This window comes from Pipistrellus hanaki (assembly GCF_964339955.1).
Source record: "Pipistrellus hanaki genome assembly, chromosome: 9".
Taxonomy (NCBI): Eukaryota; Metazoa; Chordata; class Mammalia; order Chiroptera; family Vespertilionidae; genus Pipistrellus; species Pipistrellus hanaki.
The window spans coordinates 63121489-63149452 of record NC_140511.1 but is presented as its reverse complement, the minus strand read 5'-3'; the positions used below and the strand labels follow the sequence as shown (position 1 = coordinate 63149452).

General features: G+C 35.2%; 1 protein-coding gene across 1 annotated transcript in view; it reads left to right on the top strand.

Annotated features, from left to right (window-relative positions):
* CCDC73 (coiled-coil domain containing 73) overlaps positions 1-27860 on the top strand; it is a 61762-nt gene extending 33902 nt beyond the window's left edge. The window contains exons 8-17 of the mRNA XM_084895678.1: positions 1259-1394; positions 1620-1699; positions 7316-7444; positions 7930-7989; positions 9902-9985; positions 15488-15598; positions 18245-18445; positions 19281-20811; positions 22748-22881; positions 27403-27860. Of these exons, the coding sequence (XP_084751804.1) occupies positions 1259-1394; positions 1620-1699; positions 7316-7444; positions 7930-7989; positions 9902-9985; positions 15488-15598; positions 18245-18445; positions 19281-20811; positions 22748-22881; positions 27403-27618 (2682 nt within the window). The 3' untranslated portion in view covers positions 27619-27860. The remainder of the gene's footprint in view (positions 1-1258; positions 1395-1619; positions 1700-7315; positions 7445-7929; positions 7990-9901; positions 9986-15487; positions 15599-18244; positions 18446-19280; positions 20812-22747; positions 22882-27402) is intronic.
* The last annotated feature ends 104 nt before the right edge of the window (positions 27861-27964 follow it).

Below are 27964 nucleotides of genomic sequence, written 5' to 3'. Positions count from 1 at the left end.
ACAATCTCATTTGTGGAATATAATGAACAACATAAGCTGATGAACAAAAATCCACAGACAGAGAAGCATCAATTAGATTGTCAAACCTGAAGGAAGTCAGGGAAGGATTGGGGGGAGGGGGAGAAATCAACCAAAGGACTGGTATCATGCATATAAGCATAACCAATGGACACAGACACTTGGGGTGAGGGCAGAGCAGAGGGGAGGTAGGGAGGCAATGGGGGGATAAGGACACCTTAATAAAAAAGTTGCATATAAATATTATTTTTAAAGCCTATTTTAAATGCCTTGAGGTTTTTAGTTAATCTACACACACACATACACACACACACACACACACACACACACACACACACACACCCCTACTTGTTAATTATGCATGTTCTAGCTTTTAATCTTGGTTTTCATAGATTAAGTTTCTTTAAAATGAGGTATACATGTACTTGGAAAGCAATGAATGCTGGCATTATTTTCTTATGGATCGATTCTTTGCATTTAGTAGTAAAATTATGTAAAAGAATAAAAAGTTTGAACAAATTCACAAAAGTAAAAAGAAAAAAAACCATATGTACTTAGCTACTTTCTAGTCATCTCAATAAAATAATCTTTATTATGGTATAGTATGTGATACTAAAGTTTGAATAATAACACCAATTTATTTGTATGTTTTAAAGTGTTCTTAGGTTTCTCAAGCAGGTGTTACCAATCTATTTTTTTGTTGTTATTTCCCAAAGAATTTACAAATATTTATTGAAAAGTTTTATTTAAAACCAGCTCATTTAAAAAAATATTTTTTATTGATATCAAGAGGAAGGGAGAGAGAGAGATAGAAACATCAGTTATGAGAGAAAATCATTGATTGGCTGCCTCCTGTAAGCCCCTAGTGGGCATCAAGCCCACAACCTGGGCATGTGCCCGAGCCTGGGACCCTTTAGTTTGCAGGTTGATACTCTTATCCACTGAGCCAAACCAGCTAAGACAACCAGTTGATTTTTGAAAAAGAAAACTGTAAACAAGGGAAATATAACCATAAGTCACTGTTTTGTTACAGGGAGAAAACATACTTTAATTTAATATAGATTTAGAAATATCTGCTAATATTTCCTCCCTATGGTATACTCAGTACTTTTTCATGACACATTTATGTTAATGATAGTTATTAAAAACAATTAACTTTTTATATGTTTAATATATGTGTCTGCATATTTGTATGTGTGTGTTATGCATGTATAACATTTAAAACAACTCTTCAAAATAGGAACAAAAACTCCAGTTACAGCTTCTGGCTAAACAAGATCATCAGAAGCAACTGAATGAAATTGAGAAATACTATGCCACAATAACAGGGCAGTTTGGATTGGTAAAAGAGAGTCATGAAAAGTTAGAACAAAATGGTAGGTGTTGTCTTATTTAAACATATTTAATAGGAAATGTTTAAATTGGACTTATTTATAATGAATAAATTGAAGTTAATTAAGATTAGTAATAATGAATTTTATTTAAATTCAGTAATAATCATACACATTGCATTGAAGCTATTTTCCTTTTCCATGTTAATGATATATTCTTTAAAATGTAAATTGAATATAATGTTTTCCTAAATGTCTTTCATGTTGCAGTACAAGAAGCAATACAGGTAAACAAAAGACTTTCAGCTTTAAATAAAAAACAAGAATCTGAGTTATGCAGTTTAAAAAAGGTATGGTTGATATAGTGTTATAGTATTAAATAAAATTGTAGTCTAAAATAGTTTTATAAAATATTACTAGAAAAAGTTTGGACATTTTTTCATGAATAAAATGTTTTGAATATAGGTTCATAAATTTTTAGTTATAATTCCAATAAATGTAATGAGTAAATTTGCTTTAACCTATCTGAAATATTGTTTGACTTGTCATCAGTGGCATTCATTTTTCTGGTAATATGAATAACCTATAAGCACTCAATGTATATCAATCTTACTAGATAAATTCCTTTGTTCAATCAATACTTGAGTGATTTATTATGCCAGATATTACGTGGCACTGTGGTATGAGAAAAATAAAACACATTCCTGCTTTTTTGAAGTTTATTATTCAGTGGAGGAGCTGGACATAAAACAATCACCTAGATTAAATAATTTCAAACTGTTATAAGTGATATGAAGAAAAAGTAAATGATATAACATTGTAACAGGTGACATTATTATATTGGACGTAAAGGGGTGGGGGAGGGAAAGGAATAAAGTTTCAGGCAAGAGAAGCAGAATATGCAAAAACCTTGAGGCAGGAAAGAGTTTAGTTCATGGGAAGAACTAGGAAACGTGTGGTGTGGCTGGAGCATCACAAAGGAAAGAATGTATTGGATATTTGATTGCTTACTGAGCATCAATATCCCCTTGACATCTGTACATCTTTTTTAGTGTTCAGATCTTTTACCTGTTTTTAATTAGGTTGTTCATTTTCTTATTGTTGAATTTTAAGAATTTTATCTGTAGTTGGGTAATAGTCCTTTAACAAATGTGCCTTTTATAAATATTTTATCCCACTCTGTGGCTTGTTTTCTCCTCTTGACATTGTCTTTTGCAAAGAAGAAGCTTTTAATTTTAATAAAGTCTATTTTATCAGTTATTTCTTTTGTGGATTGTGCCTTTGACATTGTACCTAAAAAGTCAGTCATATACAAGGTCCTCTAGATTTTCTTCTATGTTCTAGGAGTTTTATAGCTTTGTATTTTACTTCTAGGTCTATGACCCATTTGAGTTTTTGTGAAGGGTATACAGTTGTCTAGATTCCTTTTTTGCATGTGAATGTCCCATTGTTTCATCACCCTTTGTTGAAAAGATTATTTTTGCTCCATTGGATTGTCTTTGCTCCTTTATTAGATACTAGTTGACGGTATTTATGTGGGTCTATTCTGGGTTCTCATTTCTGTTCCACCAATTTAATTGTCTTTTTAAGTCTTGAAGTTGGGTAGTGTCAGTCTTTTTACACTGTTGAATGAACTGTCCTAGGTTTGCCTCTTCATATAAACTTTAGAATTAGTTTCTGATATCCACAAAATAATTTGCTGGGGTTTTGATTGGGATTGTAAAGAATCAATAGATGAAGTTTGGAAGAATTGACATCTTGAAAATATTGGGTCTTCCTATCCATAAATAGTTCTTCTTTGATATCTTTCATCAGAGTTTTGTAGTTTTTCTCATACATATTTTGTATTTTGTTATATTGATACCTATGTATTTAATTTTGTAGGGTGCTAATGTTAATGGTAATGTATTTCTATTTTCAAATTCAACTTGTTCACTGTTGGTACATAAAAAAAGTGTGAGGTAATAGAAAATATATATATTGGTCTCTGCCCACAGTTCCTGGCACAGAACTCTTAAAACCCTTGTAATGTTCTAAGTGATAAGAGCACTAGGAGCACCTTTTGTTCTAATGACTCAGGGTGAGCTTCTGGATGGTGCTGATCTCTAGAAAGACCAAGCCATGATTAGAAACTTAAAAATTTCAGCACTGTTCCTCCATATCATCCACTTCTCCAGAGAGGGGAGAGGGGCTAGAAAAAAAAGTTAATAATTGAGCATGCCTATGTGAGGAAGCCCTCATAAAAATCCAATAGTATGGGTTTGGGAGAGCTGGCAGGTTAAACACTTCCATGTACTGGGAGGGTAACACACCCACACTTCATAGAAACAGAAACTGTGTGCTCAGGACCCTCCTAGATCTGGCCCTGCATATCCTTCATCTGGCTCTTCATCTGTATCCTTACCATATCCTTTGATATGGTAAGTGTTTTCCTGAGTCTGCGAGTAACTCTAATCAATTAATCAAACTCAAGGAGTGGGTCCTAGGAATCTCTGTTTGTAGCCGATCAGTCAGAAATGCTTAAACTTGTGTTTGGCATCTGAGCACTTTCTTTTCTGTCACATCCTAGAATATTAAAAATGGCTCTCTTAAATATTAAGAGGAAAAGCTGCAATTTGAAAAATTTATATGTAGTCTCAAATCAGAAGACAGTTAGAACCACTAATTTTTGTCAGTATAAACTTCAAATGCTAAATACTGAGTAGTTGTGAATAAGCATATTTTCAGTGCTCTCTCTTTATTTTCAGTGTTCATTTATTTTCTATTTAATATTTTTGATCAATAACTTAAGCTATTAAATAATAATTAATTTTGATGACTATATTAAAATATTCACTTTAGCTTTTGCATTATGAAAAGATTATGCCTCATAACTTTGCATACTAAATTATGTACTTTTTACTTGAGACAAGTTTTCTTTATAACATAATAGACTATTATATTTCAAATGTATAGTTTAAGACTGTCGTGTAGATGGAGAGGAGGCTCATGTAAATCTAAGGAGAGATAGATACCTTAGTGGATTTATGTAAAAAAATGAAGATTGTCTCTTTTTAGGCACACGTGAAACTGTGTCTCATGAGCATGCCTATCCTTTTTCCCCAGAGGAGCCTGGGCCAGGGCTACCAGATTGTACTGTGTATCATGCCCTGGTGGCCTCTGCCGCTCTAGACAGCATTGCAGTCAGTGACCATGCTGCCAACAAAGTGAGAGAATTGTATTAACTTTGAGAGTTCCAAATCCAAGTAGTTGAAAGGATGATAATTTAAATATATACATATTTAACAGATAATTTTTAATATTTCAAATAATTTAGTTATAAGATTTTTGTATTTTTAAAGGAAATCTTGATTTTTAACTTTAAGAAACATTCTTTTTTATTTTCCTTTTCAGAAGCTAATTAAGTTTAGTAACATTGGTTATATTACTTATTTAAAACTTTTAACCATTAATTGCCCCAGAGATAATTTTATTTTTATTTTGTACTGTTTCGTGATTTTGTCCAGAGCATTTAAATTATTAGTTTGTGATAAGATGGGATTCTATCTTTGTGGAGCAAAGTTAAACAGAAAAAACTTAGTTGTTAGATTAAAGTAGGTTTTCCAGCTCTGAATGCTGGGTTCACTATTATGGCCATCATGAAGAATTCCCGATACTATCTGTGAGCAGAATTCATAACCTCTGCTGTTTGTCTGAGTAAACGTCAGAGCACTCAAGGAGATAGTGATATTTAACAGACTACCCCATACCAGAAAAGGAGGGGAAAAGGAGAAAAGGGCACAATATTTATGACTCTAGGAACTATAAGTTGTAATTTAATGAGATCAAAGCATGTGCTGTTTATTTGCTACACTAACAGTTTTAAATAAAATGGTTAGAAAACAGACAATACTAAAAGTTCAGGATATTTAAAAGCTATAAAGACTATAAAATCACAAGCATATTTTCAGTGGAAATCATTTCATGGAGGTCTCTTAATTTATTATGCTCTTAAGATTAAGTAATATATAAGAGAAAAAGACATAAGCAATTAGTTTTTACTTTTGACAGTCAGTTTTCACCCCACCTCCCCCTTCCCACATCCCTGTTGTTTCATAACAATTATTGTAATAGGAATTGATGCATTTTAGAGAATCTTCTGTAAAATTTGGCTGTAAAACAGCTCCGTGTATTTAGTTGTTGAAAAATGTAGCCTTTTAAAAATTGAAGTATATTAGTCAGTTTTCTCAGTTGTAAGATGATTTTGTCAGGAAAGGAATTGGATGTTCTTAGACTCAGAAACAAGGGAAGCTATGCAGTATCCAAGAGCACAGCATAAAACCAACTTCCACTACTGAGTGCTGTGCACTGCAACTTGTACATCACTGTTGACCATAGTGGAAAAACTGCTACTGCTGCAATGGTATCACTTTTCCCATGGAAGCTTGAGGTTCCTAGCACCTACCTGCCTTCCACCAGCAAATGGAATTGCAACTTCTTGTTCTTTGTAATACTAGTTCCTGATCCAGTGTTAAAGACAAATGCATCTGATTAGCAGAGTCTGGTCTCATGCTTAGAAAGCTGGCATTTCCTGCTTCTCTGGTGGCCTCTTATATTGTAGAGCTCCTGAAATCCAAAGGGAGTTCAGATCCTGTGTAGTCAAGAATGTGAAAATCAACCCTTACTGATTTGGCTCATTGCCTAGAGGGCGTCAGCTGGTAGACTGAAGAGTCTCGAGTTTGATTCTGGTCAAGGGTATGTACTTTGGTTGCAGGTTCTCCGGCCCTGGTTGGGGTTCGTGCAGAAGGCAACCAATCAATGTTTCTCTCTGTCTCTCCCTTACACTCTCTCTAAAACATCAATGGAAAAATATCCTTGAGTGAGGATTAACTAAAAAATAAAATAACTTAAAAGAATGTGAAAATCAGATCTTTGAGTATTTAACATAGGCAGCATACAGAGGACAGCAGTAGGATAAGTACACAAGTAAGTACACAAGTATAGTAAGAGTTTTTATTTTAGGACTTTATGTATTTGGATGGTATCTGTTAATCTCAGTGGACATGAAATTTCACAAATTAAGGCTTCTTTTATCACCTCTCAAATTCTATCCTGTATTATGAGGCCAGAATTATTTTTCTAAAATGTAAATCTTTTTATGTTGTTCTATTAAAAATCCTTCAATGGTTAATTCTTCATTTCCTGCAGGATAAAATTAAAACTCTAGTTTGGCCTGCAAATCCCTTTCAGTATTTGGGTTCTTCCAAATTTCTAGCCACTGTAACAAATATTCTACTCCTCCCCCTTACCTATAACATATGAGTTCTAGCTATATCATATTAATTTGGTTTTCCTAAAAAATATTATGATCTTCCATGTTTCTGTACATTTTTTGCATGTAGAATATTTTTGCTTGGAATATCTAATCCTTTTTTGTCTTTACAAATTTATCTTTTAAAGACTCAATTCATATACTACTTTTCTATGTAATGCCTTCTTGATGCCCTTAGCCAACTGTGTTCTTCATGCTTCTATGCATTCCATAATATAGCACTCATCACATTATATTGTAATTATTTCTTACACAAATTTTTCTTATTAGATGCTAATGAACTTGGGAATTTAGTTATCCCTTTATATCAGAAGATTTTTGTTAGATAAGTAACAAAAGAAAATATCCTACTTCTGGTTGGTTAGTGCATTTAGTAGCATGCTCCTTTTAAGAACAAAGATCATGCATTCTACCCCTATGTCATTGTGTTTGCATATTCTATAGTCACTAATAATGTTCTCACCTTGGCTAATTACCTTGCAGTAGAATTAGAGGAAATATACCTTGATGGAGCTGGGAGTAGTATTATCTTGATATATGAAATATAGTAAATTATACTGATAGGTTTAAAATTGGCTTTAAAACTGTCAGAAAAGTACCTTGCTTTGATGAAATATGCGTACTGAATTTTTTGTTTCATGTTTCTTTTCTTAAGGAACTAAAAAAAGTAACCTCAGACTTGATCAAGTCCAAAGTCACATGGCAACATAAGATGGGAGAAGAAAACATTAATTTAACAATTAAAGAACAAAAAATTCAGGAACTTCAAGAAAGACTCAACATGGTATTTAATTAATATATTTATGTTTATAAATTTTATATTCTTATAAAATTTATAAGAATTTCATGATTATAATATAAAAATGTTCCTTCTTTGTAAAGTTAATATACATAGAGAAAACAGTACTGTGAGTCTTTTTTTTAATTATTAGATTCTTGACATTATCAGCAAGACTTTAAGACAATAAAATTTGGTCATAGTAATTTTCTTCGCACTTTAACATGGTGTCAGATTATCTTAGGGTATAGGGGTGTCTCCTGAAAAGCTTTTGGAGATGAGAAATTCTATTAGTGAACATGTACATGTATAAGTCTGTGCCAGCCTATATTGGTTATATAATACCATCTTTAGTTCAGTAGGGTCAGTCACTGCTTCAACAGCAGACAGATGTTGGCACTTATGACCCACCCAAATTTGTTGAGCACTGAATTGAATGTAGGATTTACTGAATTCTCTATCATAATCTAAAATTGTTCAAATTTTTTAAGGAATTGGAATTAAATAAGAAGATTACAGAAGAGATTACTCATATTCAAGAAGAAAAACAGGTAAGCAATCATAAGATATTTTGGGAGTCAATAAATATTTTAAAAATCAGATACATTGAGGGAAATAAATAACAGATGGAATCATGCCTATGCCAGTTCCTAGCACATAGTGAGCCCTCAGTTAGTGAGTATTGAATGGGAACATATGTACATTTTGAGCCAGGTCTCTCACATACTCCCATCTTTAGTAAAAAAAACCTTAGGGGGCCCTTGCGCACCCCGTCGTCTCAAGATGGTCGCCGCAAGGTGGCCGCCACAAGATGGCCACGTGCACAGTGGAGGTGGGCCCAGTGACCACTCTGCACGGGGAGGCCTGGGATCCCGTGGCTCCACACAGCGCAGAGGAGGCCGGTCCCGGTGGAGGAGGTGGAGTTGGCGGGTTGCGGCAGGGGAGGGCAGTTGGGGGTGATAGGGCCAACAGGGAAGCGGTTAGGGGGCAATCAGGCTGGCAGGCAGAAGTGGTTAGGGGCAATCAGGCAGGCAAGCAAGTGAGCAGTTAGGAGCCAGTGATCCCAGATTGTGGGAGGGATGCCTGACTACAGGTTTAGGCCTGATCCCTAACCGGCAGTCAGACATCCCCTCAGAGGTTGCAGATTGGAGAGGATGCTGGCTGGGCTAAGGGACACCTACCCCGCTTGCCCCTGCACAAATTTCGTGCACCAGGCCACTAGTTAAATAATAAATGGGGCCTGGCTGGTTTTCTGCAGTGGTTAGAGGCTCTGTTAGCCCGAGGACCAAAAGACGTATCTTGGTTGCAGGTTCATCCCTGCCTTGGCCTTGGTTGCAGTGGCTGTTTCCCTCTATCTCTCCCTCCCTATTTTCCCACCTCCCTCCCTCCTACTCTCTCTAAAAGTCAATGGGAAAAGTTATCCTCGGGTGAGGATTAAAATAAGTAAGTAAGTAAGTAAGTAAATAAATAAATAAATAAATAAATAAGGAGATATGGGGAGTAGTTTGTCAAAGGTTACAAATTTCTAGTTATAAGATTAGCAACCTCTGGGGATTTAATTACAGCATGACTTTAGTTACCATACTGTATTATATACTTGAAACTTGCTAAGAGAGTAGATCAGACATGTTCTTACCACTTACACACACACACACACACACATACACACACACACACACAAAATGGTAATTATGTAAGCTGAAAGAGATGTTAACCTTATTGTGGTAATAATTTCACAATATATACTTGTATCATATCATTACCACCTTAAGCTTACACAATGTTTATGTCAATTATATCTCAGTAAAATTGGAGAAAATATTACATTTAAATATTTTTAAAATAAAGAAAATAAAGAATAAAAATAAATCAATTTTTCCTTGATATTTTAGACCATGGTACAATGGTAGATAATTATTAAAATGCATGTATGTTTAAAACATGTTTATGGGGCAGTATACTCATTTGAATCTATATTTATCATATTCTATTTTTTTTTTTTTAAATGGCATATGAAGGAAATAAACTTCCCGTTTTTTGTTTTTCTATCTTTTGCTTTTTCTCCATTTGATTCTGAAAGCATTCCTTGGCATCCTAGGCCATTGATAATATGACATTTTAGAAGGGATAAATTTACTAGTTTAGGGGCAAGCCAACAAATGTTAGTCTTGAATTCTTAACATTTTGCAATAGTGTCTTAGAATCCATGGTCCATTTCAAAGAACTTTAATTATTTTGAGGAACTCTTATAAATGGTACTTAGTAAGAAATTATGTAATATAAATTCATTCAGATATTAAATTAGTAAAATGTGTCATTAGGTTTTTTCAGTATATTCTTTATTATGGTGTTAAAATTAAACTACAAAGATAAGTTAAGAAACTAGAAAATATTTTTAAAAGAGAAACATCCTTATCTTAAAGTTTTAAAAATTGATATATAATATTTATAAATTTTTTAAAGGATATCATCATTTCTTTTCAACGTATGCAGCAATTGCTCCAGCAACAGACCCAAGTTAATACTGAATTGGAAGCAGAATTGAAGGTGCAAAGAGAAAATAATCAGGTTATATTTACATATTTTTTAAAGTATATTTCCATCTAAGGAGCTCTGCTTGTTTAATTGCAGTCATCTATCTAACCTTATTTGAGACCATTTGAAATTTTAGGAACAAGATATGGCCTCCTTAATCAACTTGCTATCAATGTCTAAAGTAAAGAGCACACTTTTAAACATTGAAGTCAGTAGGTAAATGTTCAATTGTATTAAGTATCTGATTTAATTTTGTAGTACATTGAATGTGAGTTGTTATTTTTTGTCTTAGAATTGTGGCCAACATCACAACTGAAAATAAGGTGATAACAAGTACACCATATTCTAAGGGAGCAATTAGTGAGCTCCTAGGAATTGGGGCAGATGCCTCTTTACAGAAATACTAGTATGATAGACCTGGCCCTGTTACCTCAACATTCACTCATCATCTTCTTTCCAGTATTATGTAAGAAAGTGATTGAGGAGAGGAAGAAGTTATGGTCACTGATGTTTGGGAGTGAGGGTTCAGTAAGCAGCTTCCCCCCGTCTCCCTCCCCTAGGGATACCCATTTCCCCTCACAGAGTAAGTGAAGAAGTCTATAGGGAAATCACTTGTAAAGATTGGGATACAAAAAGGGGAGAGACAGACTGCCCTCTTGCTTCTTATATGGATAGAAACCTTAATGTTCACTCTGGTGTTGCTAGTAGAGTGAGATACTTTGATGTGGAAGGACTTGACATGTTTCTTGAGGTTTCGAAGTGTACCAAGAACTTGCAAATTAACGCTCAGTTATGGTCTAGAAATTTCAAAGAAGAAAGTCTTTAGAATGAATGGTGCCAATGGGGCTTGAAGTGCATTATGCTTGTTCCAATACTGAACGTGCCTGGAGGGATGCAGAAGAGAGAACTTTGATGGTGCCTTGGCTCTACAGGAAGGACCATGGAGGTTAGTGGAAGGGTAGGAACTGCCCTGTTTGCTTCTGGGCCAAGTGATGGGATGTACAGCTTAGGAAGAGCTGAGGACCTGTTCCACTGGGGTGGCCAGTAGAAGGATTTATGCCCTTCTAAAGGAATTCTTGGGAATCCAGGGTGATGCTGAACATTTCCTAAGAAAACTACAATCACCTCCTGTGTAAAGACCACCATCAGCAGAGGCCTGTGCCAGCCTCATGGGTATGTAACCAACGCAGTTGCATAGGGACCCAGTCTCAGAAGGGCCTTGTGCTTCAGGTTTAGTGTCCTGTGGTTACTGTCTTGCAATCTTTATGAATTTTTATCTTAGAATTTATGTTTTGTAAATTAAGTCTAATCATGGCATTGGAGCCTCAGCTCAGGTGTTCTCCTGTTTCCCACTGCCTCCCAGGACCACTGTTTGGCTGCTGGGTCTTCTGTACCCTTCTGAGCCCTGGGCTTTGCCTGGCCTCATCCTCCCTGCTCCTGTCTCGAGACTGCTATTGCAACTAGCTCACATGGGTGATGAGAGGCCTGTATTCTACTCTTGCCCTATACCCCTGCTGGAAGCCCAGATGCAGGAGAGAGGGTCTGAGTAGAGTGCATGAGCCCTGCAGCATTCTGTGTCCTGGGTGGTAATATCCTGGCATTCGGCATGTTAGATAGGTGAGTTGGCAGGAAGTGAGTCCCCAGTTTAGGTACTAAGGTACTTCTCTACCTAGCAGTTGCAATCCCTTGAGGGTTACCTCTCTGCTATGGGTTGGGCAAAGGGCCCATGAGACAGGAGATTGACTTCCATCACCCACAGACAGGATATACCACTTGCAGTAACTGGTGGCTTATACTTTGAGTAACGTGGCAAGGCCTTTAGGCATCTGTGAGCATCTGCATTTGCTCTGTGAGTATCCTTCTGCCTGGGGGACCATGGCATTAAATAGAAAATAAAAACCCCCCATGATAGGTTGATGGGGATAAGAGAGAAAGGGAGGAGGTATGGACCATGAAGAAAGAAAAAACTTTTGTAATATCTGTAATAGCACATTTTCCCTGTGTCTCCCCGCCCCCCCCCCCATTTTGTACTGGCCCTCACAAATTATGCTGAGCCCATCACCATTGAATGGAACCAAACCTAACTTGAGCAGTGCAAGATTTATCTCCTCATCACTGATGTTTTTTGACTAGTCGTGCAAAGAAAGTTTTGCCTTCTTTATTTTTCTTGCCTCTATAGGAGTTAGAATTAAAATAGGAAGGAAGAGGTGTGCTTGAATCAAACCTCTCCCTCCTCTTCACCTACTCCAATAAAAGACAAGTAGAAATCATTTCTCTGAAAGTCCAGGTATAAGCAAGAATCCCCAATACCTTCTCCACCTACCCTACAGATGGATAATTTGGAGCCATTTCTCTGATATGTTGAACCTCCTCCCAAGAAATATGTGATGTAGTTTATCCACATTCTTTATGAGTAGCAGTTATCAGACTTGTCTTCTAATACATTTAAAGGAGTTGAAATCTCAGTTTTTAGGATGAACAAAATATTAGAGATTAGCTAGTCTAATCATCATTTCATGAGCTAGAGATCCAGAATGTATAAGCATGTAGTTCAAAGTCTCATAATTAGTGGCAAACCCAGGATTAAATATTTGTCCTGATTCTATTCAACACATTTCTATGTTGCATTGTTAGTATTTTTCCTAGACCTGTGAGAGCTGCCACTTTTGTTAGATCCGTTATATGAAAACCACAACTTTTATTTTTCTCTTTTTTTTCTTAAAATATATTTTATTGCTTTTTCACAGAGAGGAAGAGAGAGGGACAGAGTCAGAAACATCGATGAGAGAGTCATCGATCAGCTGCCTCTTGCACACCCCCTAATGGGGATGTGCCCGCAACCAAGGTACATGCCCTTGACCAGAATCAAACCTGGAACTCTTCAGTCCGCAGGCCAACCCTCTATCCATTGAGCCAAACCGGTTTTGTCAAAAACCACAACTTTTAAATTGCTTTCCATGCTTTCTAAATCCAATGTTTATGTATCATTGAATTCTACAGAGCCTAGAATAGTTACAGATACATATATAGTCATGTGTTTCTTTGAGTTCATGATCACTGTAACTTTGGTTCCAGGATCTTTTAACAACACTACTAAAACCTTGGGTCCTCCAAATGCCTTTCTTTAAATAGCACCATTATTACCTGTGCCTTGATAATATATGGATAAACTAGGTTTCATATAGTAAAATTTCAAAGTATTGGCAAAAACAGGACAGAATTGTCAGCTTTTTATTTCGATAAGTAAGGACATTAAAAAATAACCAATACCATCTTTTTCATTTTATGAAAGAGAACATGTTTAACACTAAAACTATAGTAAGAATATAATCTCAGATAAAAGGATGGTCTGTTACAAGAAAAGACACATGATGCCCTCCAATTGACATTTTTTTTGCCATGGTCTAGTGAAATTTTGCCATGCTTGTTTGCAATCAGTGCTTGTTTGCAGACTGATGCTGTAGAACCATTGCTATATAGCATAAGAAAATACAAATGTAGAACTGTTGCTGAAGATTATGCTGCATAGATATCTCAAGTGTTTTCTCGAGCATTCTAATTCCACCTGTACTAAAAGGGATCATTACTCTTCGTAATGGCCTACTGTGTTTCAGTGTTCTGCAGTCATGCTGCTATCTGTCTATTTTTATTGTACAGTTTGGAGCATAGAGAAACAATTTCTCATGACGAAGAACATTTTATACTATGATTTAACTATAGTTTAGTCAGATATAAGTATAGTTATACTGGTATAGGTATAGGGTTAATAAGAATAATTTATTTAGTTTGCTGCCATAGTCATAGTATTAACCAAGATAATTTACTCAGTTTTCGGTATGTTAAAATATTAATAGGTGGTTTTATTTTTACTTTCTACAATATCCATTTTTTTCAGCTAGCATTTTAGATTGTTAATCTAGATGCAAACAATCCTATATAATGAAAATGTAATATCCAAATCGACAGAACGGCTGAACAACCGGTTGGCAGGGGTGGGGCCAGTGAACAGGCAGCTGTAGGCCAACCAAGGCAGGTGCCAGTGGGCCCAGGGAGAGGATGGCAATCGTGGGGGAAGGGAGGGGCTGCGGCAGCGAGGGGCAGAGCCAGCCACTCATGGGCCAGAGATGTCCCCTGATCACCCACCCAGTTGCCTCCATCAGCGGGAGGCCAGACTGTGGCTTAGACCTGCCCTAAGCTGTCAGTTGGATACCCCCTAAGGGCTCCCGAACTGCAAGAGGGCACAGGTCGGGCTGAGGACCCCCCTCCTGCCCCCAAGTGCACAAATTTTCATGCACTGGGCCTCTGGTACCAAATAATCTCCTGATAGAGTATAACTTCCAATAGAACAGTAAATTTTCACTACCATAGCATAAAAGCATAAAAGAGTATCTGGCACATATTAGGAGCTTGTTAAATATTTAGTTCTTTATGAGCTAGAGGAGAATCTTCATGTTAAAATTATGTTTCCAGAATTTTGCCTGCAGATTGAGATTTTAGATATAATTGAGAACTCTATATAGTTGAAACACTATGAAGCCTTTAAAGTGAGATAGTCTAAATATGATATGGAAAGTAAACAAGACATATTAATTTTTTCAAAACAGATGCAGAATAACACGGTATGTATAGTTCTTTATTCTTTATGGTTATAGACAGTTTCTGGAAGGGAACACAAGAAACTGCCTGAGTGGTTACCTCTGAGGAGAATTGGAAAACCTTACCTTTTCTTTGTGTGGCTGGAAAAGAATTACTCTGAATGTACATAGTTTTAATAATGATCAACAAATGAACTTAAAAATTCCAGATATAGTAGACATGTAAAGTTCTTACTACTTTGTCTTTTTATGGAGGTTCATTTGGTTTATAAGTAGACATTAGAGAAACCTAATAATACGGTGACACTGACACTGATAGCTTTAAAACCCGTGTCTTAGAAAACATTTATTAGTGGTTTTAGTCTTTAAAGGTTTTTCTGGGGGGAGAGAGGGTAGTGTGATGGTGTTTATATTATGTAACTTTATAAAGTAATAGGTTAATAAAGTAAATATTAAAACTCTACTTAAATGAGTTAATTTGAAATTAAAAATTAAAATTGTATTTAAGGCCTCTCATGCCAGTTACTTTCTAAAATAAACAAATATGGGAAAATGTTCTGTGGTAGTTAAAATTTTTTAGTAGTGTTTGTGCTGGATTATGCTACAATTCATATTTTTCAATGCTGTAGTTTATATTACTTTTTCAGTACATTAAAACTTATGTGGTGAAACTGAATAATGGCAATGTTTTTATATCCTTTTATAGTCATTTCTTTTTCATAACCTCCCCCTCTTTCCTGTTAACTAAACTATAAGCACCTTTCTGTTAATTTATGAAAATTATTGTTGAGGTAGCACATTATCACTGATCTGTATGGCACTTGCAGCATGTTAGAAGCAAAGGTCCAAGCAACATAAAACACATCAAAATTCATTAATGTGGTATTGATTATTTTTTGGATAATTAATTTTATTGCAGACTCTTGAAAGAGATAATGAGCTGCAAAGGGAGAAGTTAAAAGAAAATGAAGAAAAGTTCCTTAATCTTCAAAATGAGCATGAGAAAGCACAAAGAACTGGGGAAAAGCAGGTAGGTTTATTAAATACTTAAATATTTTGAATAGTTGCAGACAATTAAATTAACTGTTAAATGCTAAGGAAATATTGCAAAAATAATGTAGGAATAGTCAGACACATTTTCTTTTTATATTTATATTTCTAAGAAGAGAACGCTTTTTAAAAAGCTAAATTTGATCAAATTTCCTGTATTGTTTTTATGCATGAAAAACCAAACGTGTGTATGTGTGTAATTTGAATGACTTCCCATTTATAACACAAAAATTAATTTACCTTTTCATAAAACCATTAATAGTATTATAGTAAATTATTAAAATAAAGAATTATATAGGTATTATTATTGACTGATTTATTTAACTTTCCTCAGCAGTTTTGTTGAGATGTATTAAAGCCATGTTTAGAACATGTATATAGTAGTTGAGCTCTATAGTGTTAAATCTATCATAAAGGAATATACAAATTAGCTGGGACACAGTAACAGCACAACTGAACAGCCGGGGACCTGAGGCTGCATGGCGCCTGGCGGGGGTGAGGGATCTCAGGCCATGCCTCCTGCCCCATGGTGCTTGATAGTGTACCTCAGGCCATGCCCCCCACCCCATGGGGCTTGACCTTGGACCTCAGGCCGCATCCCCTCCCTCCCCCCAGCGCCAGACTGGGGGCCCTCAGGTCACACCCTGCACCTGGTGGGGCTTGACAGGGAACCTTAGGCCATACCCCCATCTCAGCACCGGGCCAGGGGACCTTAGGCTGCACCCCTGCCCTGGGGGCTTGATGGGGTGGGGCCGGCGGGGTCTGGGTCTTATCTAATGGGGGTAGGGCCAGCCGGTCTGGGTCTCCTGCATTTTCCAGTCTCAGGCAGGTGGTAGGCGGGTACTTGACTCTAGGTCCTGCAGCTCACCCAAAATATTTCTTCTAATTCCTTTTAATGTGTACGAATTTCATGCACTGGGCTACTAGTTTTATCTTAAGACTTAATGGCTATTTTCTTAAATCACGTTTGCTACTAAATGTTAATTTTAGTGAAGTAGATAATAAAAGTGTAAATGATGTAAAGTGTAATATAAAGATTCACTTTAAAAATTGGGGAACCCCAAAATTGATTTTTCTATTTTAATATCTATTTCATTGCCTTTCAATTTTTTACAAGAATAACATAATAGAAAGTTGCTATTTATGAGTTTATGAAATCTGTATTTTGGGAAAATAAGATTGTATTTTAAACTATTGTGCTAAGTACTCTGTTACTCTAATACACTAATATATTTTTACTAACATACTTTATATCTAAATACCAACTTGATAAAACTCACTGAAGATGATTTTAATATAAATTGTTATATAAGTAACTTAATTTTTCAGTTTCTCACATATAGTGGGTTCCCCTTTCAATTTAATGCTGGGTTCTTTTGCTGTGCAGCTTTTTATTTTGATGTAGTCCCATCTGTTTATTTTTTCCTTAGTTCCTTTGCCCTGGATGTTTTGGTAAACATACTGCTATGAGAGATGTCTGAAGATTTTGCTACCTATGGTTTCTTCCAGGATTTTTATGATTTCATGACTTATTTTATCCATTTTGTTTATTCTTGTATATAGTATTATACAAGTAAGTTGGTGGTCTAGTTTCACTTTTTTGCATGTATCTGCCTAATTTTCCCAATACCATTTATTATTGAAGAGACAGGCTTTACTCTCTATTGTATGCTTTTGCCACCTTTGTCAAATATTAATTGAGCATAATGGCTTGTGTTGATTTCTGGGGTCTCTGTTCTGTTTCATTGAGTTATATGCCTATTCTTGTGCTACTATCAAGCTGTTCTGATTACAGTGGCTTTGTAGTATAACTTGATGTCTGGTATTGTGATTCCTCCAACTTTGTTTTTTCTGAAGATTGCTGCAACTATTCAAGGTCTTTTTGGTTCCATATAAACTCTTGAAGTATTTGTTCAAGATATGTGAAATATGTTAATAGGGTTTGCATTGAATCTGTAGATGGCATTAGGTGGTAGGGACATTTTAATGATGATAATTCTACAAATTCATGAACATAGTATATTCTTCCACTTGTTATATCTTCCTCTATCTCTTTTTTTCAATGTCCTTTACTTTTTCAAGTATAAGTCTTTTACTTCATTAGTTAAGTTTATTCCTAAGTATCTTAATTTTATTTATGGCAAAGGGTAAAAGAGATTGTTTTGTTTCTGAGAGTTCATTACTGCTGTATAAAAAAAAAAGCCATTTTTTGAGTGATTTTGAATCCTGCCACATTAATGAATTCATTTATTAAATAGGGTTTTTTTGGTGGAGCCTTTAGGATCTTCTATGTACAATATAATGTTGTCTGTGAATGAGTTTTATTTCCCCCTTTCCAATTTGGATGCCTTTTATTTCTTCTTCTTGTCTGCTGTCAGTGGGAGCCTGCATCACCGTCTATAAGGGTTCTCTCCAGCTAGTCTTCAGAATTTTTTGTATTTTAGTTGTAATTCCACTTTTATCAGCACAATTTAAATGTTTTATACTTTCTTTTTAAATTTTATTTTGTTGAAAGTATTCAGATGTCCCCCATTTTCCCCTCTCCACTCATCTCCCAGCCCCCCCCATTGTTTTATAACTTTTAATCTGTTTTTACATTAAAGAAACCTTTTCCTTTTTACACTAGAATCTTCCAGAAGTAAATACTGAAAACAGTGAAATATCAATGGGAAAATTACAAAACAGCATACAGAAATATAATTCTAGGCAAGAAATAAGGGAAGAAAATACAATGAGTTTTTGTTTAGAAACTGAATTTAGAGAAAAGGAGGGGGATAAAGAAGGACCACTTACAGAAGAAATCACTATAGAAGGTAACCTAAAATTATATTGATATTTTCTAATTTATATATTAAGCTTTTTAGGGGGATTCAATTATAGCTTTTGCTTTGAGGACCTTGTAATGTAGTTGGAGAAATACATTATTTATATATATATCTTAACAAAACAGGGCCCTTTGTGCTATTCTTTACAATCAATATTTTTTTGGGAAAAGTACATTTCTGCCTTTTCATCACTTGCTTTTTGCATTCTGGTTTATGCCTTCACTGTTTTGCTGAGAATAACCTATGGGCTTCCAGTAATCTTCTGATGATCTGACCTAGAGCACGTTACATCAAATGACCTTTCTAAAACTGTTCAAATAATTTACTAATTCATCCAGCTTGAAAAGGAGTTGTTTAAAGACAGTAACATGCAAGGTTTGTCCTTGACTAATTAATTCTTTGAAAGTGTTCAAAACTAGGCTGAATAACCACTTGGTGGAGATGTTGTAGAGAGAATGGTCAAACTAAAAAAGCCCTACAAGCCCTCAACTTTATATTCTAGATTATTGTAATTATACCTAATTTTTGAAATCTATGGTTAGACTCCAACTGAATAAAAATTCATGTCTTAAGTAGACATTTTATATACTTGGCCAAAAGTATTCCAAAATCAAAATATATTTACAAGGTAGTAAATTAAAAAAGTGATGCTGGTATTGAAGAAGCCAGCTAGCAATTTCTAGATCTAAATAGCAATAGAAAGAGTATGAAGTGTTAGGATAAATTGATTTTATCTAATCAGCTATGTGTTTATATGGATTTGATTAAAGAAATAAAAATCATTTTTATAATACTCTCAACATCTCCTGTTTTAAACCAAAAGTACTTTTGTTGTAGTGTATAAAAATTTATTGTGTTCTCATCATGACAGATATACAGCATATTGAAAAAATCCCCAAGAATGAAATTGATCCTAGTGTACCTCAAGACGAGAAGCAAAGTGAAATCTCTAAAGGCAAAACCCTCTGCATAGAAAAAGAATTAATCAGTCAAGGACAAACCTTGAATGTTACCGACTTTAGAAAAGCAGCTACTACAGAAATAAAAGACAAGGTAGGCTTGGAAAGAGACAATGCATCTACAGAATTTAAATCACCAAATAATTATTTTTTAGAGGCAGGTATATCAATAGAGACAGAGAGCACACACTTAGAAAAAACTGAAGGATTCGATGTTCACCGTGCAGATTTACATCTGGAGGTTGAAAGTAACAGAATATCATTTAACAGTGTCTTAAATGAGATGGCTCACAGTACAAATCCTAAAAAAGATGTTTCTGAACAACAGTTTAGATTGCTTCCAGAGACGCAAGAAAATGCCACAAAGAAGAAAATTACAAACAGTGACCACACCAAAACAGATTTGGATTCATCTCTGGATGTAAAAAAGAATCCTGTTCAGTGTCAAAAATACAATTTACATGACTCAAGTAATGTTATATTAGATGATAAACCATATAAAATAGAACAAATACAACTGGTAAATAAAAAAAGTGAGTGCAGCACACCGCCATCTAAACAAACTTCAGATGTTCAGCAAATCTGTAAGGACACTTCAGAGAAACCTGGACTAACTATTCCCTATGACGTTGCACTTGAATGCCCCATTTCATCTGCAGTTTTCAGTGATAATTTGAAAGCATTTCTTAAGAATTCAGATAAAAATGTTAATATGATGCCTATATTGGTGAAACCAAACTCAAGCCCTGGGAAAAGAGCTGTATGTAAAAATCTGAATGACAGACGAAGTCCATTTATGAACTGTTTGGGAGATTTCGAAAACAGTATGAACACTTCTCATCTTCAAGTTAACAATGAGAATATACATATTTCACAAGCCAAAGATATGAAAACTGCTGTTCACATGAAAACTTCCACAGAAATGCAGTTTTCCAATAAAGAGAGTCACATTGATGAGAATCAGTTAACTGAGGCTTCAAAAAATGGCCTTTCCCTGTTTGTGGATGTTAATGAAAGACAGCATACACTGTTAAATAATACTGAAAAAAGAGAGTCGTTAAATGACATCGTTTTAGGAAAAATTTACAGTGAAGGACAGCTGGAAGAATCATGTTCATTTCACATCAAGCCATCTGGAGATTTAGTAAACAGAAGTGGAAAGTCAGCCTTTGATCTTTCAACTTCGGATAAAAAAGCTGAGAAAACTCCAGTATATGTGAATTTTTTAGACCCCAGTTCTTGGTTAAAAGTAAATCAAAATGAAAGTCAAACAGTGAGCACTTCAACTTCTGGCATTCCCTTGTTGCTGAACAAGAGACCAATAGGCCCCTCAGAAAACGAAAATATTGTTTCTATGACACTTTGTAAAAATGTGTGTGTGGATGATGTCGGGAAGGATATTGGGCCAGGTAAGAAAACAAGCTTTATGTTTACTTTTAAAATTTGTTATTTCTGTTTAGTATTATTGGTAAAAATTCTCCAGATTATGTTCAACATGAAAACATGTTAGTATTTATTTTTTTCCTAAACCTAAAATACTCCCTATATAGTAAAAAGGCTTTATTTAGATGAAAGTGGATTTTTCACCTAAATCTGAACCAGTTTTGTCAACATATACTGAGACACAATTGCATTTTGGAAATTAAAAAAAAGAATCAAGGAACTGAAAATAATAAAAACCACAGGTCCAGGCGACTGATTTTAAATTAGGAACTGCTACTTCATCTGAGGTCTTTACTTTCTAGAGCAAATGCTGAGAAGTTGATAAGGCTTTTTCCAGTGCCATGTTTATCCCTGACACACACACACACACACACACACACACACACACACACAACCAGAAAAATCACTACCTCTCTCCCTCAGAACCACCTTTTGTCACTCTCCCCCTCCCCCCCCCCGTTTTCTCCCTCTTTATTTTTTTATTTTATCTGTCCCTTCACCAGCACCACAAATCCAGCTTTTGTTTGACAATCTCAAGGTATAGTATGATTACATTTCATATCATTGCTATTTGTCATTGAAACACCTTAAATTGAACCCTTTAATATTATGTACCTATATTACCAATTCACTAAAATGCTAAATATTTCAGATTATTGTATTAAAACTACCACATGAAATAACAATGTCCAAATTTTGCTTTAAAAATACACAATAAAAAAATAGGGGGAAAGGTAAATGGATAGAAGTCATATGAAGTAATATTGGTGGATATTGAAGCTGGATAATGGGTACTTGAGATTCATACTCTGTAATTGGGAGTACTTGAATTTTTTCATATTAACGTGTAGATGCTGTATAAACATAACTTGGAGATAATGAGAAATAGTTTAAGAAGTATGATCATGACGGAAATGTTTACTTTGCCATTTGGTCTCTTAAATCAAAGTTGTTTACATTGTTAAATATTTAGATTTTAAGGGACTTTGCCTATTTAGGGATATGCAGTTAGACACATTAAAAGAAATGTAGGTAATAAGGACAGCTTTGCGTGGCCCTGACTTTAACAGACTTCTTTTAAAAGGAAAGAGAAAACTTGAGAGAAAAACTGGGAACTAAAAGCAAAATACTTCTTGCTTACTAGCATGAATGGAGATGCAGGGGGGGGGGAAAAAAAAATAGAAACCACCAAAGCACTGAAAAACCTCATTTCACAAAATTTTTTTTCCCTAATAAAATGTATTAACTTCAGATTCCATTAATCTTATCAGTCAAGTGCTATGGTTAATCAAGTGATATTAGTCAAGGATCAGGACTAATGTTGACTATTTTATCACAGTTCTTTTCTTCTAAATTTCAGTGATATAAATAGTAAGAATGGAAGGGGAGATGTCTGAAATTCTATAAAAATTCAACTTGTAAAGTCCTCAAACTCATAAAAGTTTAAATATTTTTAAACTTCGAAGTAGGCGTGTTTCTCTACATTACTTTTATCTGTTTATTAAATACTGGACAGCCCTTTGTTGGGTATCTTACTCATGGCCAATTTCTTTTAATCTGAATTGGTAAGATGTTCACTATATAAATGTTTACATGTACAGGCAATGTAGTAAGTGGGGAATAAGGATAACATTTTGTTTTATAAGATGTTTATAACCATTTCACTCGTTTTAATGTGAAATCAGGTTTTAGAAAGTAGCAATAATACAACTTAGTTTTCTGAAATGAAATGTTTAATGTAAGAGCAAAGTCTGTGAAAGCTATAAAAGATGAAAGTAAAAAAGAAAATAGAAATTGTTACTTTTTAAATACAAAAGCACAGAATCAGAGTAAAACAAGTTCAGCCACTAATGAGTGCCTGGAGAAAAAATTCAGTTGTTGCCATTTCCTTTTGTCAAGCAGATACTACCAGCATTAACAGTGTTGCTGACACTTTGAATAACTCCACTATCCATCCAGATCCCAAGGGAGAGCCCAGTGAAGAGAGGAATGCAACTGCAAAGACATTTTATGATTCTTCTTTTCCCACAGAACATGTAAGTCAATTAAAAATATTGCCAAGCAGACCTTAGTGAGCTAATTCTATAGATATGTGTAGAACTGTATGCATCTGGATGCTTTAAGACCTAACTGATCCCAAAATAATATCAAGAGGGCAGCATGGCACCATTTTTCACAATTAAGGTTGATGGAAAACAGCAGGAAAAAGTCACAGTGTATAAATCAAATAGATATAATCCAGCCTGCTTGAGGAAGGAGAGTGAGGTATTGTATTATGGTACTTCTATATTTTAGTCACCCAAACTTAGGAATAGTGGCACTGGCACATTTATTTAAACTTAAAATACAACTGTTTACAGTTTGAGCATTTAAAATTTTATTCTAATTAAACATGCTTAAATAATCAGTGAATAAATTCAGCTAGGGCTTACTGTTACTTACATTTGGGAAACTGCTGTGAAGGAAGTTTATTTTAAATTATTTCAGTTAGAACACAGAATATGAAAGGATCAAATGTCCATCAATATATATCAAGTATGAATGTAAATATTCAACAAAAGATTTGTAGAAATTATATGGCTCCAGGAGTCTATTTGTCATACGAAAAGCAACTAATTACAAGAGACAGTTTTTTTGGTAAAATTTATAAGTTGCTTATCTTGGTGTACAAAACTTTAGTACAAAAAAGGTTATGTTGTTCAAAGTCTAAAAAAAACAATTATAGGTATAACTGCTAAAAGATAACCTATAAATGTTAGGAAAGGTTACTTATTTAAATAATTGCATAGTGAGCTTTTAAAGCTACTATATTAAGTTTTACAGATGCACAATAAAAACTTTCTCTTCAAAACATCGGTGAAAATTACAGTATTAATGCCGTAACAGATAACAGGTTTTCATAATAAATTTCCTTTCCCTTTTTAAGTATGAGAGACCCCCCACTGAGGTAGTATAAACTTTTATTCTGGGAGAGTTAAAACTAAAATCAGGATTCATCTTTTCACCATCCTGATAGCAGAAATAATTTCAGCTTGATGTATACAAGTGTGTATCTTTAAAATATGATCAATCTGTCATTGGGAAATGACAGGCAAGTCGGTGAAATTAAAGCAAAAAGTAAAAGCTAGATACCAATTTCTAATTAGGTTGAATACTTAACATCTTACCCAATAATTGACCGTACATCCACTACGCCCACAGCCAATCAGAGTGAGTATGCAAATTAACCCAACAAAGATGGCTTGGGAAGGGGCCGAGCCTACAATCAGAGGGAAGGGGGGGGAAAATCAATGGAAACATATCCTCAGGTGAGGATAAAAAGAAAAAGAAATGTCATATCCTATGAAAGACACATCTTGAAAATGCCTAAAGAAAGCTGTCATTTTTTCATGGTGAAGGGACTAGAATCTGTGTTGATGAAAATACCTTGGCCACTGTGGTGACTGGCAGTGTGATGGGGCTGGCGCCTTCCTCTGATCAGCCTGGTGGCCTACTGCAAAAGGAGGCCAGACTGTGGCTTAGGTGGGAGCGGGCCTAAGCCATCAGTAGGATATCCCGAGGGCTCTCAGTATGTGAGAGGGGGCAGACTGGCCTGAGGGACCTGTCCCCCCAGTGCACGAATTTCGTGCACTGGGCCCCTAGTTTATTATAATTGTCCTCTTTTCAAAGGTATAATGTCTCCCTTTCAAGCCCATTTTTCTAATTAACCCAGTAGTTCTATTCTTTGTCTAATCCTAATGCTTTTCTTGCAATTAATGTTTTTAAGAATTTATAGAATTAAAACTTTTTCAAAAAAATATTCCCACAACAGTCCTGTAAGTCACATCTATTTTACAAATGAGGAAGCAGTGACACAAATGTGAAATAATTCCAATGCACTGAGACACTACCTGTCAAGATCTAATGTGGGACACATTTAAAAGCAGACCTATTCTTTTGCCTAGACCAGTGGTCGGCAAACTGCAGCTCGTTGGCCCCTTGAGTTTTTAGCAAAGGCCAGCTTAGGAGTACCCTAATTAAGTTAAAAACAATGTACCTAACTATATAGTTTAAGTTTAAAAACTTTGGCTCTCAAAAATTTCAATAATTGTACTGTTGCTATTTGGCTGTTGACTAATGAATTTGCAGACCACTGGCCTTGACTACTGAAAATGCTATTATCCTTGCATTAAATCAGACAAATCTGGTCTCTTTATAAAGCCTGTTTACTTGCTCCTTAATATTTTACACTTTTCTAAATAGGGCTGTCAGGTAACAACTGGTGGGCCAAATGCAGCCCCCACCCCTTCATTTTAGTCAAGTACAATTTTATTAGAGCACAGCCACACCCATTAACTGTTGGTTTTGGCTACTTCTGTATAGCAAGGACAATTAAGCAGTTGTGAGGGAGGTCACTATCCCACAAAGCCAAAAATATTTTTTTCTGGCTCTTTATAGAAAAAGTTTGCTTATCGTTGTTCTAAATGAAGACTAATTTTATGAATTCTTATAGCCAGAAAGGGAATAAGTTATTCATATTCTTCGATGTATTTTTATGCACTCTAGCCACACCAACCCTGTAAAATTTTCGGTATATATTATGAGCTAATCCCCCTTTTTGGTACTTGGAGAGGTTAGGTTAGTAGCCTGTTGCAATCTTGGTCATACCTAGGAATGATGGGAAATAGGGGCCAGTGTAAACAATTCATTTTATACAGTGAATTAGGTTCAGTGAAGTTAAATTTTAAAATACAACCAGATCTTTGAGTCAGACAGAAAGAGTAAGTATTTTTAAAAGGAGATAGGAAAGAACAATGATATATGGCTACTTCTAAAACTAGAATTATTGCTATAGGCTGAAAAACCCTAGTTAAGCTAAGACAAATTTTGTTAAAATCTTGTTTCTCTCTACAGGCATTCCCTGCTTCTGCCCCTCCCACCAAGTAGCTAGTTTTAGGGGAAGAAATTAAAGCAGATGTGTGTAAATGTCTCTCTCCTTCCCATCATCAAGATAAAAAGTCAAAGAATCAGAATTTTGGGAAATGGGCTGATTTGCACTTTATGTCAAATGTACCAAAATGCATTCAGTATTTTGATGGCAAAACAGGACCATTAAATCATAAGCCATCAATCAACTCCTGAGTACCCGCCCTGACTGGGAATCGAACCCCATGACCTTTTGGTGTATAGGACATCGCTCCATGTCATACCAGCCAGGCTATCAGTTACTTTTTACAATAGCATTTTATATCTAAAAGGAGCTGATGAGAAAACTAAGGCTCACAAAAGTTAAATAACTTGCTTATTGTCCTGGCAATCCTTGCAAATACTTTTTCATCTCTGTTATTTTATAAGAACATCATATGAATACAGTATCATCATAAGGATCAGAGGCTAGGACTTTGAGAGGACAGGTGGCTGAATTCCTCAGGACCAAGAGCAGTTCATAGGGAACTGAGATTAAATGTGAACAGTTAAGAGCCTATAAAAAATTACTATGTAATCTTACATTGCCTCAACTCAGGACTCCTAGACTCCTAGGGGGGATGTCCAACTGCTGGTTTAGGCCCCTTCCCAGGTAGTCAGACATCCCTCTTGCAATCCCAACAGCTCTCCCTGCCAGCCTCATCACCCTAATTGCTCTCACCTGCCAGCCTGATCACCCCTAACCACCTCTGCTTTAGCCCTGCCACCATGGCTTTGGCCAGAAAGTCATCCAGATGATGTCTGGTTTAGTTAGCATATTACCCTTTTATTAGTACAACAGTGGTCGGCAAACTGGAGTTTGCCGACCACAGACCTAGGAAAGCAGCTCAACGGAAAGAGCAAAGATATAAAATTCTAGAAAATTATTGATCTATTATACTAAAAATAGAAAGAAAAAAAAAGTCTAGAGCAAATAGTACCAAAATGTTGTTAAATCTCTGAATAGTGGTTTACTACTGATTTTTAGTTACTTTATACTTTTATCTATTTTCCAAATTTCCAGTATTTTATTATCAGGGGGAAAAATAGAAATGAACAACATTTTTAGCACAATATTGTAAGTATGACCCAATGTAGTGCTTTGGAAAACGTGCCAACTTCCAAAGACTGCGTTGTTCTTTCCTGTGTCTCCAAAAATAGTGCTCTGAAACATGAGAGGAAACATGAAAAGGCAGTTTTTAAATGGCAGTTTACTTCTGTTAGCATTTTTAAATTTACCCTTGTTTTGATAGAAAATACAAAACATAGACATGTTTGGGAAAGGAAAGGAGTAGAAGACAAAACAGATTTTTATCTGCCTGTTTTAAGTATCTTTTCTTTCAATGTAAGCTCAAGACCTTTTAGAAAATGTTTGTGGTATTCCTGGACTATATTAACAGATCTTGAAAAGCTAGTACATAAGCCTACATAAATTCATATTTTATAATTCTTGGTGCCAAAAGGTAATCGTTGGAAAAAGGCCAAGAAAATGGTGGCTTTATCACATGCTCATAATTGCAAAAGTTTAAGGATATTCTTTAAACTTATTTGTTGATGAGTTTTTAGAAAATGAGTAATAACTTAAGCAGTAAAACAAGTTTGGTCTTTCCTAGGTGAAAACAGAGTCTCTGAAATCAAATCTACCAAGCCATTTTCAGGCTCTCAAGATTAAAGATTCTGCTGATTTAACTGTGTCTTCTTTTGGTGAAGGTGGCTGGCAGAGCCTGGTAACAAATCAAATAAAAGAAAGTGAAAAGTTCCTAAGCTTAGAAAATGACAACCAATCTAAAAAAAGAAAAGCAGAAGAGATGTTGACAAAAACAGATTAATACTTTCAGTGGTGAATTAAGAGTACTGATGTGGTTTCCATTAGAGCAAAATATGACTGTTACATCTAAAGCTTTACAGATGTACTTTTTCAATTTTTTTCTGATGTAATGAAGTTGTATTACTGCTTATGTTTTTGCCCATAAAATGCTTCAGTTAAGATAGCTGAGATTGCAAAGTTTGCTGTTAGCATCTAATTCTCCTTAAATTGGTCTTTCCTTCATATCTTTCATCAAAGCTCCTGTTGCACCTTTAAGATCCTTACAGAACACAACTTATATATTACACAAGATACACACAGTGATTCATAATTTATTACATTGTATCCTTTGAAGATTGTAATTTCTT